Genomic DNA, 14,459 nt, shown 5'->3' with positions numbered 1-14,459 from the left:
ATAAGAAGTAAGTGTTTTAGCGGAGATCTGAGCAAAATCCTTTTCACTCACCCAGAGGGTGGTAGATATAAGGAATGTTCTGTCTGAGAGGATGTTTGAGGCAAGTACTTTCACAATATTTAAGAAGCACCTGGATAAGTATTTAAAATGCCAGGGCATGGACTATCGATCAAGGACGGATATATGGGATTCGTGTAGTTTGATATTTATTGGTTAACATAGACTGAAGTGCCTCTTTCTATGCTGTATGACTCTGTGACTCCAAGTCATTGTGCATGATATAATGGAGAAATGGATCAGGACTGGACAGCACGCACTTGCTAAATTCCTAACTGTCTATGGGGGTGTGCAGTTGGTGTGAGGTGAAACTTGCTAATGATGAATCAGAAGATGAACACTATAGTAATGAACACAGCAGAGCAACAGTCTCTATATGTAGTTAACTTTGTGGAAGAAATCATGTAATAATAGATAGAAAGTTACATAAATGGACCGAATTGCCATCTTCTGCATCTTAGCTATTCTGATTCTGTCATAAAATCTTGGTGGACCATTGAAGTTGTTAACTAACATCTGTTCTGTGTAGGCAGTCCCTGCAAATAATTCACTGCAAATGCATGAGAGCTGCAGACCATGTCAATTAGTTTAGGAAAATCCAAAAATTCTTATAGGTAATGAATGATCACCCATGGCTTGGGAAGGCATCACAATTAGCTCAATTTCTTTCTGTGCACCTGAGGCTGATGTTTCAGAGAGAGTTCGGTGAGCCTTATATTGTCGTATGAGGGCATTGGAAATAAATTTTAACTCAGAGACTTGGTACATTACAAAAGAGAAATGCCAGGTAAAGTCAAGGTAGTGATGGAAAGGCAGCAATTTGCAACATGGCAAGAGAATAGTTAGCCTGCATAACTTGACGTTAATTGACACTTCATATACATATAAAGAATCTGAACAAGTAGTAGAAAATAATGAGGCACCATGCACTCCTCATACCTACACTACAAGGAGCAGGTTACAGCAGACAAAAGACTGACTAAATATGGACACACTGATACTGAGAATGGAGTAAGACAATTTGTCCCAAACATTGGCATTAGAGTCACATATACACCAGAAGGAGCCAGTGAATGGGGAAATGTTGCCATAACAGGGACAACAGAGAAAAATGTACAGGATGAGGATCAGAAACTAAGATCAACGGATTGGCAAAATTAATTAAACATGTTGAGAGCAGAACATGCAATATCAATTCTGGAATTGACTGTGGTCCTAGGAAAAGATCACAGACTGGTGAAAGGAACTCGGATCATAGGAGTGGGGATGATATTATAGAGGTTGTCCAGAGGGAGATAGGAGGCAGTGTGGAAGTTATAATATAACAAAAATCAAGTACCATAGAGTTGGTCAGGGAATTGGAACTCCCTAATGATCAAGAAGTTTTACTGGCTGCTAACAAATTGAAATATAAATTGATAAGGAATGCCAAAGAGAAAGAATTGGGAACCTGGAATGAGTTTGAGCTGCCATCTCACCATTGTGGTACAGTGACTGAGTCACTCTGACCCATCAATCCTGATTTTCCTGGCCCCAAACATGGAACTGATCTGCTGGGCCCATCCCATCGGACTCTTTAATTGAGAGTGCATCAGTGTGAGCTGTGGAAGGGCAACAGTTCCTGTTCACCATTCTGCCCTCTTTTATTCTCAGTATTTCGTCATGGCAACATTTTTTTTACTGCTTCTCAGTTTTTATTGCGTTTGTGTCCTGAAACTTTATTTTTCTGCAGGTGCTGCAGAATATTCTCGAAATAGAATGCGATTATGCAGAGGAGCTAACGATACTTCTGTCAACCTTCTTGCGACCTCTGCAAGCCAGTGATAAGTGAGACCAATTTCTGTGACTTTTCTTTCAATGTTTTTTTTATGCTAAATTTAAGCACATTGTTTTCTGTAAGATGCTCACTTGTATCATAACTATGTTTCCGTAGCATTTTTTACAGACAGTGTATCTGGGGCTTGGAAGTCTACAGGGGACAGAGTGTAGGCACAGGGTGTTGGCTGAGTAGAACTTGGTGCAACTTAGGATATTTGAGAGAAAGTGAGGGCTGCAGATGCTGGAGATCAGAGCTGAAAATGTGTTGCTGGAAAAGCACAGCAGGTCAGGCAGCATCATTCCTGAAGAAGGGCTTATACCCGAAACGTCGATTCTCCTGTTCCTTGGATGCTGCCTGACCTGCTGCGCTTTTCCGGCAACACATTTTCAGCAACTTAGGATATGGACTGTAGAGTTTTGGATGAATGATAATTTAAATGTAAGGTTTGAAGCCAGCCAGAAGAGATGAGTATGGGGGTAACAAAAGCATAGTTTCAACAGATTAGCTAAATAGATTTGGAGAACGGTGATATTAAGAAGGTGGAGTAGACTGTCTTTGTGGAAAAGGTATATCTTTGTGATAAGGAATGGAGATGATGTCTTCAGTTTTCCCAGTGCAAGAAAAGTTGCGATTCATCTGAGATTCATGTCTGACAAGCAAGGTAAAGCGAGAGAATTAGAGCAAAAACCCAGTACGTTCATAAATATCCTTCAGGGTTAGAATCTTGACTCACTTACCCAGTCCAGGCCTATATGTGACTCCAGTACCATACCTGTGTTCACTCTGAAGATGTGTAGCGTTACAAACCAGTACTCGGGCTAGTTGAGGATAGGTATTAAATGGATACCTTGTCAGTGGCACCCACCTTATGAGAACAAATTGAACAAAATGCAGGCAGGATAATGTGTCGGATATGCTGATTTAAAATCAATTTTTTGTCTGCTTGCAGGTTAAGTTCTACTGACATGGGATATTTGATGGGCAACCTGGAGGATATTTGCTCTTTCCAACAAAACCTTGTTCAGTCTTTAGAAGAATGCACCAAGTGAGTAATTCTGAAAGAACTATTGGAGGACTCTGATTGCTATTATTTCAATGTATATGAAATGCAGAAAAAACAGTTTCAGCAAGCATTTGCTTTTCTACCTCAAATTTGCATTTCCATAGCCTCACTCATGACCTCTAGATATCCAAAATGCTTCACAATGAATGAAGTACTTTTGAAATGTAATCACTGTTGCAGTCTGTTAAAACTGACACTGAGTGTAGCAAGTTTCCATAATCAGGAATGAAATTAACAGACAAATACTTTGATCTTGTAAGCAAAAAAGGCAAAGAGCTGCAGATGCTGGAAATCTGAAATAAAAAGAGAAATAGCTGGAGAACCTCAGCAGGTTTGGCAGCATCTGTGGTGAGAAAATAGAGTTAATGTTTCAGTCCAATGAGCCTTCGTCAGAACGGACCCAGTTCTGAAGAAGGGTCAACGGATCTGAAACATGTACTCTGTTTTCACACCACAGAAGTTGTCAGACCTGTGGAGTTTCTCCAGCTGTACATGTTTCTACTTTGCTCTTACACCGTTGTTTGAAGGATAAATATTGGCCAGGATAAAATGTAGAATCCCATTGTTTCTCCATGGAAAGTGCCATGACATCATTTATGTTAACCTGAGAGCAAAGAAGTGGCCTCCTTTTTGATGGGACACTAAACAGTAACTGTTATGAAAATTCAGCATTGTCTCAGCGCTTACCCTCCAACAGTGAGTGCTCGCTAAGTACTGACCTTCTACTGATTCAGTACTGACCCTCCAATTGTGCATCACTGCCTCAGTTGTCACTCTATGACACAAAAACACTCTCATTGATAAGCCTCTGACACTGTGACACTCCCTCAATACTGACCCTCATTGAAGCATTCCCTCAGATACTGCAACACTCCCTCAGTACTGCCCCTCGGACAATACGGTACTCTCTCGGTCCTGTTCCTCTAACCAGGTGGTATTATTATGGTGCTGACCCTCAGACCGAGAGGCACTCTCTCGGTTCTGACCCTCTAACCAATTGACACTCTCTCCCATTGTGCAGCACTCTCTTGGCCCTGATCCTTCCTCTTTCCTCTGGTTGAGGTGTTCATTGTTGACATTGAAGTTTCTTTCTGAATAAATAATTGTGTTAAGTGAGGAAGCAGAATGTAACTTGCGTGTGAGGTTGATATGTGTTTAATTTAGTTTCCTAGGGATGGTACTGAGGACAATCATTGTGACGTGATCACAGTGCAACATGTAGGTTAGCAGCTGCCTCCAATTTGCACATCATCTGAACTTGCAAATCTATTAACTTTACTTCACTATTGCTGGATCCAAATCTTGGAGTCCTCTCTTATAACACTATGGATGTTCTTCCACATGGACTGCACCATTATCATCAAAAGCATAATAATAAATGCTGACACTGTTAGTAATGTCCATATTTAAAATTATTTTTATTTATTCATTTGTGGGGTGTGGTGCCGCTGGTTGGCCAGCATTTATTGACAATCCCTAGTTGCTCTCAAAGTAATCAAAGTCTCTTTGATGTCGGAATGATGATTTCCTCAAATTGGTTTGAAATGGTGACCTGTTGTGACTCCTGCAAATTTCAAACAATTGTTTGATAATCAAAAGTTTATTGGAAATACTTGTAAAATAATTGTATGCTTGCTCTTTGCCTCTGTTTCTTTGTGTGCACAGGTTACCGGAATCCCAGCAGAAGGTTGGAGGATGCTTTGGGAACTTAATGTCCCAAATGAAAAGCCTTTATCTCGCATACTGTGCCAATCACCCTTGGGCTGTCCATGTCCTCACGGAGTACAGGTATGTGACAAGTTCCAGTACCCAGGGTAATAGACACTGCATAGAACAGAGGCACAAAAATACACATAAGACTTGACAACATTGGGGATAACTGTTCCAATTTCACACTCCAATTATCCCAAAGTATAGCCGGTGGGTAATACATATGCCCTGTTGTGCCATGCATGTTGCTTATTGGGTGTGTGTGCCGTTACCACTGTCATGAGCAGAATGTGCTGATAATCAAGCCCCCTTGACTCCACGGGTTGCAACACTAGTATAAATGTTTTCATCCAATCACCAAAATTGCCAATAGTTTCCCTTTGTTACTGCTATCCCAAAACAAAGAAACTTTCACCAGATTACTTCAATTAATTTAAAATAACCTGGACATCGTAAAACAAAAAGGCAATCCTAAAAACAAGTGCCAAAGATTGTTTATCATATAAGCTACAATCCAGAATTGGAACTATATCCCCTTCAGATATACTCACACAACACAAGACAGCTGTAGAGACAAAAGACTGTATAGCGATGATATTTTATTGATGAATGGACCTCAAAACAAAGGATAACATTTGACAAATTATCATAGTCCATAGGGCGTCTTGTTGATAAAATCAAATTGTTGATAGTTGTGACCAGTGGACGATCTTAGAAATAAGTCTTCAGTTTGGATAGAAATCAAGCGAGATCCAAGTCTTTAGATAGAGGTCACAGCTTAGCTTCTCTGGCTTTACAAGGTAGTCAAAGTACTGGGGTGTAGAAATTTCTTTGGGTTCCCATCTACTTCACTGAAGAAAGGGAGGGAGACCTGCTGCCTTACTGCAGCTTTGGAGGTTTATTTTCCTTTTGATTCTCTCGGTTTGTGAGTCCAGAAAGAATTTCTAGGCAGTCATCAGCATTGAAGCTTCATAGTTTCTTCCAAAACCAGGCAATTATGCCCATCTTTTGTCTCCCTAAACAATTTGTTTGGCTATTTGCTGGAGTCAGTATGACTTCCTATAATCTGCAAATAGATCACAGCCTATGTTAAAGAGCTGAACAAATTTCCAAGAAATCACTCAGGGTTCCCTTCAAACCCTTTTAAATCTAGTAGATGTTCAAATAATTCAATATGTTTTCCTCATAATACATAAATATAGATATGTATTCCCAACTTAGCAGTGTTTATTTGCAGGACCCTGACCAGCAATGTTAGACTGGTGGATTTACCAAGACTGAAGTTGAGCACAGCACAAAACATTTGGCTTGAGTAATGAATTTAAACCTCCCTGAAGGGTGGATTTTATGGCCCCAGTCTCTGTTCAGTTCCTGTAGATTTTGAGTAATTGATGCTGTAATTGATTTATCCTCTGTCTTCACTGAGCAAAAGCATCTCATGTCCCCATAGTTCTTTTTGAAGATACTTCTTGTAATCTTTTTTAATGTGTATTGGCTGCTTCTCACATGGCCTCTTACTTTTGATTTCTCTACAAACAGAAGTTTTTTTTTGCCTTGCTTAATCTTTCTATTTTTCTAAATACGCTGAGTAAACAGGTCTCAATCCATAACACACACCTTAGCCTCAATAAATCTCCCTTTTTGATAGAACACAACACTGAGTCAGACAATTTACAGTTTCCATGTAATGGATCCAGTATTGTTCTTTTTTCGTCTCTTGACTATGTTTATGTTTCTTCAGTGAGGAGTTGGGAGAATTTATGGAAATGAAAGGAGCAACCAGCCCAGGGATTCTTATGCTAACTACCAGCCTCAGCAAACCATTTATGAGGCTGGACAAATACCCAACATTGCTTAAAGAGCTGGAGCGCCACATGGAGGTAAAGAATTTCCACCTGCTAGTAATGGATAGTTGAGAAAAAGTCCCCAGACAGTTTAAATTCTGCTGGTTTTATACTTTCCCAATCCTTTCAAATAATTGATATGAATATGTAGGTAATATGACTCATCATTGACTGGTCAAACACCTCATAACAAATGATATTTTTACCAGCAGTCCATAAAGACTGACCAGTTCATTGCGGGTTGTTACTTGTGGAAGTATAATTGAAAGTATAAAGAGATGTAAAGTAGAGGATGGGAGCAGAAATGTAATTTCATGAGTTTTTTTTATCAAATGAGTTATCTCTCTTGATGGAGAACATATAGGGATAAGTGTTGTAATTTAGTGATCACACAAAGCTTTGTTAACAAGGTTCTATGTCCTGAATTCAGGTACAGAATTTGACCAACATGTCTGGCTCACCTCAATACTCATTTACATCCATTAGTTGTATTTTCAGTCAACCTGCTCAGACATGCTATACCACAACCTGCACGCAAGTGAGACTTGAACCCGGCCTTCTGGTACCACTGTGCCTCATGACTCAAATATAATAGGTTGATGATTCTTGTAGTTCATTGATAAATGTATTACTTAATTGACAATCTACTTAATTAGCGATCATACATCATGGACAAATTTATTACTATGTTAACAATTCTCTTGGTTGCCAATTAATTTACTGGTCATTCAAATAGACACTTGAGCAGTCTATTGGATCACTGACCAATCTGTTGATAGAATGGGTAAATGGCTTTAATCATAAATGTGGAATTGCTTGAGAAGTTTATTGGACAGTGCAAAGATGTTTTTGCTTTCAGCTTCAGTTTCTATCACTCATTAATTTAGTTATGTCATTGGCTTCAATAACAATAAAGCTCCTGGTATCTGGCAAGTGTTGTCATAGGAACAGGTTGAAATGTGGCTGATGTATTTGGGTATGAAGGAGGCTTCTGTTTTAACATCCTGGGGCAGTGAACACATTTGATACATATACTTCACATTCTTTATGTTCAATGCAATACAGAGGTCATTTGCCCATTGTATCAGATCTGGTGCTAATGTCAATTGGAAATGATTACTATAATCACATCTCGCTGTTGTTTTCTGTATCCTGACATATAATCTTGCTTCTCAAATACTTATCCAACATCACCATATCTTTTTGGTTTCATAGAATCCCTACTGTGTGGAACCAGGCCATTTGGCCCATCATATCCACACCGACCCTCCAAACAGCATCCCGCCCAGACTCTTGCCCTACTCTATACCTGTAACCCTGCATTTCCCATGCATTAGCCTGCACATCCCTAGACAGTATAGGCAATTTACCATGGCCAATCCACCTAACCTGCACATCTTTGGAATGTGGGAGGAAACCGGAAGACCAGAATAAACCCACACTGACATTGGGAGGCTGTGTTGGTTCCACATAGACAGTCGCCCAATGCTGGAATTGAACCCAGGTCTCTAGCGCTGTGAGGCACCAGTGCTAACCAGAGAGCCACAGTGCCGTGCCATCCCCATCTATATGATACAAAAATTACTTTCATTTTGGTGATGTTGATGATGTTAAATGTTTGGGGAAGAAATAAAACAACTTGTCAATGAAATGGAACCTACTTGCCGAATATTTTCTATTGTTCTGCAACATGTCAGTATAAACTGCCCTTCTTCCCACTAGTTGAGTTGTTAAATGCTTATTTTGTTGTGGAGAGATCAGCAAAATGAAACCGTCAGATAGATAGTCATGGGACAGATTAGTCTCACCTTTCAGTTCTGTTCAATATTTTTCTGGCAATGGTACTGAAGATGTATGCTGCAGAACTTGCTGCAGCCCTAGCCAAGCTGTTCCAGAACAGCTGCAATACCACTGTGTTGTTTTGAACCATAACCAGCACAAAGGAAGATGGTTGTAGTGATTAGAGGCCAGTCATCTCAGCTCCAGATCATCGCTGCAGGAGTTCCTTCATAAGGTCAGAAGTAGGATGTTCGTTAATGATTGCACAATGTTCAGAACCATTTATGATTCCTCAGACACCAAAGCAGTTCATGTCCAAATGCAGCCAGACCTGAATAATATCCACATTTGGGTTGATAGGGGGCAAGTAACATTCGCCCCACACAGGGACCACCTTCAACAGGAGTGAATCTAATCATTGCTCCTTGACTGTTCAATGGAATTATCAGCATGAATCTGACACTATCAATATCCTGAGGTTGGTTATTGAACAGAAACTGAACCAGATTAGCCATATAAATACAGTGGCTTCAGAAGCTAAGAATCCTTTCCTCTTGACTCTCCAAAGTCTGTCCACCATCTACAAGATACAAGTTAGGAGTGTGAAGGAATGCACCTTCCTTGCCTCAATGAATGCAGATCTAACAACTTTGAAGAAGCTTGAGATTATCCAGAACAAGGCAGCCCAGTTGACATCCACAAACAAACATTCACTCATTCCATCACCGATGCACTGTAGTAGCAGTGTGTATAATTGCAAGATGCACTAAACAACTTATCAGGGCTCCTTAAATAGCACCTTCCAAAATTATGACCACTTGCATCTAGAGAGACAAGGACAGCAGATCGATAGGAACACTACCACCTGCAAGTTCCCCTCCAAGCCACACTATCCTGACTGGGAAATGCATCTTTGTTCCTTGAGTGTCATTGGGTCAAGATTCTGGAGGTCTCTTCCTGATGACATTGTGGATCTACCTACAGCAAATGGACTGATGCAGTTCTCCACCACCTTCTCAAGAGCATCCAGCGATGAGCAATAAAAGCTGGTCTTACCAGTGATTTTTGCATCCCACGAATGGGTTTTTCAATTTCTAGATGACTCATGCGTCCACTTATGTTTTCTTTTTACCTTTAGGAATATCACCCAGACTGGCCTGACATTCAGAGGTCCATGAATGCTTTCAAAAATCTCTCAGTAAGTTAATGTAAACTCCTGCTTTTTCATTCAGATGGAATTATGTTGAGGGATTCCATAACTGTCTATGGTGATGCCATCAGTTCAATGGCTGTACTTTCAGAATATGTCTGCCTCAAACCTACACAGATTGCTTTGTGCGCCAATGTGAAATGCTGCCATTTGTTCCTGTTTTTGAAGTGAATTGAGAGATCTCAAAACTTCCGCAGTTGACAACAGAAATCCCCAGCTGCTCGATATTGTTTGTGCTGAATTATTAAAATTAATGAAGCCTGAACCAATCAGTTAAATGCAGCCTTTCACATCTTGTGTTGACAGTTATTAAGATAAAATACAATCTTTAACACTCCTGGCAGATACCAATGCTTGCTGAGAAGCTGGGAGTGCATCCAAGCTTCTATTGCGACAAATCCATTAGTACCAGTGAAAGGATGGCCCTGGGCTCCTCACAGCAGACCTAGGGTCATTGTGCAGACTGGTTTTGGGAATCATTCTATAATTTCCAGTAGCAAATTGTAAACCGGGTAGAATTTTCTTTTCAAATTTTTCGAATGTGCTCAGCGCACAGTTATGTGCTGATTATTTTCTTTTTGTAGTCGCAATGTCAGGAAGTGCGGAAGAAGAAGGAGCTGGAACTACAGATCTTGACGGAAACAGTCCATGGTTGGGAAGGGGAAGATATTAAGTCTCTGGGGAATGTTATCTACATGTCACAGGTCACAGTGCAGTGTGGAAATGAGGTAATTTTCCTTCTGTTCTGTCCATGTACTTTCAAGCATGCAGATCTTTGAAATTTCTTTACATTATTTGAATGATATTTACAGGACCAGTCTCCTGTAGTCAACTAAACTGAGCCAAGCCAAGGATTGGTCCTGACACTGATTCCCCCTTGCTATTGGATCCTGGCCTTCTCCTCCAAGCTGTACCATCCTGCCCATCTTGTATAGGGCCCATAAATCCCATGGCAGCTACTGCCAATACTGCACCAGTACATCTTGCCATTCTCCAGATTCATCCCCTTGGCTCTGGCAGGAACTTGTCTGAAACCTTCAAAACAGATGTTCATTGCCTCTGTTTTTCTTGGATTTCAGCAAGTGTTAGGGTGTTTGACTGGGAAGGCCCTGTGTGTAAGTTAGCCCTGCAGCAATGCTTCACCCTGTAAGTCCCAGTTTTCTATTCTGCAGTTGCAGTCAATAACCTGTTGGAGTGTATTAATTTTCAAATGATATTTTTCCTTTTTAGGAGAAGTGTGAGAGGTATTTCCTTTTGTTCCCTCATGTCCTGCTCATGCTCTCTGCCAGTCCCAGGATGAGTGCTTTTATTTATCAGGTGAGAAAGAAACTTATTCATTTCTTGAGAGTCATACATTAGAAATTGCAATGACGTCAGTGTTCAAATATTTCATACGATTGTATGGAATTATTTTCTAGGGATTCAAGTGGAAGCGAGATTGCATAACAACATTACCACCTTGCTTTTATCTTCACTGCTCTGTGCAAATAAAGATTTCTTGTCATAATAAAGCTACTAACAACCTGTTGAAACACCATTTCTATCTCTGAAGAAATGGCTAGATTTGTATCTTGATATCTGGTTCTCCAATCTATCATTCTAGCGTGAGAAGTGAGTGTCTGACTTAGTTGAAGTTTTAACATCTTTAGGCAGAGAGTAGTGAGAATGTGGAGCTTACTACAGAGAGTGATTGAGATGAATAGGATAGTTACAGGTAAGTGGAGGCTGGCTATACGTGAAGATGAATTAAATAGAAGGATATGTTGATAGAATGTGATGGAGTTGGGGGGGGGGGGGGAGAGGAGCCTCATGTGGACAAAAAACAATGGCAGGGATCAGTTCATTTGAATGGTCTGTTTCAGTGCTGCTGTGGAAATAAAAGTTGGCAGTCCAATTCCCTTTATTTCAGCCTGTATTCCTGACTTTAAGGATCTCGCTGACCATTATGTATCTCTCTCTGTTTCTCTTTTCTCCTTAACTGGTATTATGGCTCATTCCTCAGTTTAGATCTTGCCGCTTGATGACATTCCTTCCTGATTTCTCTCAAGGCTCTCGTGTAACCCTCCAGTTTATTGTCACTCTATGCCATGGCATCAATAATTAATTGGATGGTAATATTATGCTGAGGTCTGTGCCATTTATATAAATGGGTAACAAAGAAATCTCGGCACCAACCCCTTGGTAGCGACTGCCAGTATCCCACCAATCCAATTCACATATTATTATCCACTCTCTGCTGTTGGTCCCTTAGCATTTAAATATTTGTTAGCAATGATACTTTATCGATTGCCTTATAAAATCTGTTTGCCTGATTACACCTCAGGAAATGTTCCAAGGTACACATTTTTTTTAATGTTGTTGTAGCTATTACAGATGAATATTGAGGATCCCAGCAATGATACTTTATCAATTGCCTTATAAAATCTGTTTGCCTGATTACACCTCAGGAAATGTTCCAAGGTACACATTTTTTTAATGTTGTTGTAGCTATTACAGATGAATATTGAGGATCCCATCTTGAGACAATGGCAGAGTAGTGATGCCACCGGACTAGTAATTCAAAGGCAAGACTGATGAGTTGAGAACAGTGGATGGAATTTAAATTCAGTTACTAACTCTGAAATGTAAAGCTAGTTTCAGTAATAGTGGGCTTAGCAACTATTGTCAATTGTCCATAAAGTGTGGCGCTGGAAAAGGCACAGCACGTTGGACGGCATCTGAGGAGCAAGAGAGTCGATGTTTCGGGCGTGACCCTTCACCAGTCCTGAGAAAAAGATAAAGGAGAAAGTAGATTTAGAATACCTTGATTTCCAAAAGGCATTTGATAAGGTATCAATTAAGATGTTAATAGACAAGATGAGGCCTCACTGAGCAAGTTGGGATGATATTTTAGCATGGAGAAGGATTGGTTGACTGTAAGTAAACTAAATGGGGACATGAAATGGATGCTTTCAAGTTGTCAGGCTGTTGAATAGTGGAAAGCTGTAAGGCTTTGGGACCCAGCAATTTACAATCTATGTTAATTTGGATGAAGAGAGTAAAGCATCTAAGGTTTCTAATAACTGAGTAGTAAGGTAAATTATGGGAGGACACAGAGGAAGTAACGATAAATAGTCACGTTAAGTGAGTTGGCAATAAGATAATAAATGGAATATAATGGGGGCATTGTGAAATTTTTCTCTTTTGTTCTAAGAATAGGGAAACAATACATTTTTTGAATGTTGTAAAGGCTTTGAATGTTCATGTTCAAAGAGACTTATGTGTGCTTGTATGTGGAATGTAGAAAGCCAGTATCCAGATGCAGCAAGCAGTTGGCAAGGCAATTCACATATTGGTATTTATTGCAAAAGGATTGGAGTATAGATATAAAGAAGTCTTGCTACAATTGTGCAGGCTTTTAATGAGACCACATCTGAAGTAGTATATGTGAAATAACTCTACAGAGGCTGGTAGCCCGTCACCAAGTCACCCTTTATTTACAGGTGTATGGTACTTAACACTGGCCCGGCTTCCTCAGAGCCAGCATACAGAGTGAACAGGACCTCCAACATTCCTGTTTCTGTCTGTCAACTCAGACTCCTGATTGGACCAGCCCCAGTCAGGAAACTCAATCTATGAGGTGCACCTGGCTGACCTTATTACAATCATTACAGTGTGCAGTTTGGATCTCAAAATTTCTGAAATGATACGTTTGCATGGAGGTGGTTGGTCGAGATTCACTAAACTGATCACTGGGAGAGTAGTACCGTGTTAAAGGTCTGAGGAACATTGAACCTATATTTTCTGGGGTTGAGAAGAATAAGTTGATCTCATTGTGAAAAACGAGATTCTGAAAGTGCTTGTTAAAAAATTGTTTCAGCTGACTGGGAACCTAACATGTTTTATGATGAGACCAATTATTTAGAAGTAAAATGTTGAGAAAATACTTCACTCCTGAAGTGTTGTGAGTCAATGAAATTCTGTGCCCAGAGAATAGTGAATGTTCCATCATTGATTCCTTTGAAGGCTGGAGCAGTTATGTGTTTGGTATGTCAGTGAATCAAGTGATAAGCAGGAAAATTGAACAGTAGCCACCATCAGTCATCATATCATTGAATGATGGAGCAGGCTCAAGGGATGATGTAGTTTACTCCTGCTCCTATTTTCTTTTCTTATGGCCTGAGTTCTGGAATTCCTTCTCTAAACCTCTCTACCTCGACCTTTCTTTTCTCATTTTCCTTAAAACCTAATTCTTTGATCAAGCTTTTATCAATTTTCTCTAATATCTCTTTTTGTCTGATTTGTTTTATAATCCCCCCCATGAAGCTTATTGCCCTTTTTATTTTGTTAAACCTGCATAGAGTCATAGAGAGATACAGCATGGAAACTGACCCTTCAGTCCAACCCGTCCATGCTGGCCAGATATCCCAACCCAATCTAGTCCCACCTGCCAGCACCCGGCCCATATCCCTCCAAACCCTTCCTATTCATATACCGATCCAAATGCCTTTTAAATGTTGCAATTTGACCAACCTCTAGCACTTCCTCTGGCAGCTCATTCCATATACGTACCACCCTCTGTGTGAAAAAGGTGCCCCTTAGGTCTCTTTTATAATCTTTCCCCTCTCACCCTAAACCTATGCCCTCTAGTTCTGGATTCCTCGACCCAGCGAAAAGACTTTGTCCATTTACCCGGTCCATGCCCTTCATAATTTTGTAAACCTCTATAAGGTCACCCCTCAGCCTCCGACACTCCAGGGAAAACAGCCCCAGCCTGTTCAGCCTCTCCCTGTAGCTCAAATCCTCCAACCCTGGCAACATTCTTGTAAATCTTTTCTGAACCCTTTCAAGTTTCACAGCATTTTTCTGATAGGAAGGAGACCAGAATTGCACACAATATTCCTTCAGTGGCCTAACCAATGTCCTGTTCAGCCACAACATGCCCTCCCAACTCCTGTCCTCAGTACTCTGACCAACAAAGGAAAGCATACCAAACAC

The 14,459-nt window shown here is 40.3% G+C and overlaps 1 protein-coding gene across 5 annotated transcripts in view; it reads left to right on the top strand.

Annotated features, from left to right (window-relative positions):
- Positions 1–14,459, top strand: part of LOC122550467 (rho guanine nucleotide exchange factor 7-like) — a 137,271-nt gene that overhangs the window by 82,792 nt on the left and 40,020 nt on the right. For all 5 annotated transcript variants that reach the window (XM_043691228.1, XM_043691225.1, XM_043691224.1 and 2 more), the window contains 7 exons: positions 1,790–1,884; positions 2,826–2,921; positions 4,605–4,727; positions 6,391–6,529; positions 9,411–9,470; positions 10,067–10,210; positions 10,713–10,799. In XM_043691228.1, the coding sequence (XP_043547163.1) occupies positions 1,790–1,884; positions 2,826–2,921; positions 4,605–4,727; positions 6,391–6,529; positions 9,411–9,470; positions 10,067–10,210; positions 10,713–10,799 (744 nt within the window). The remainder of the gene's footprint in view (positions 1–1,789; positions 1,885–2,825; positions 2,922–4,604; positions 4,728–6,390; positions 6,530–9,410; positions 9,471–10,066; positions 10,211–10,712; positions 10,800–14,459) is intronic.

Source organism: Chiloscyllium plagiosum, chromosome 6 (assembly GCF_004010195.1).
Source record: "Chiloscyllium plagiosum isolate BGI_BamShark_2017 chromosome 6, ASM401019v2, whole genome shotgun sequence".
NCBI lineage: Eukaryota > Metazoa > Chordata > Chondrichthyes > Orectolobiformes > Hemiscylliidae > Chiloscyllium > Chiloscyllium plagiosum.
Note: the sequence above shows the minus strand (reverse complement) of the source record. Positions and strands in the feature narration are given on the sequence as shown.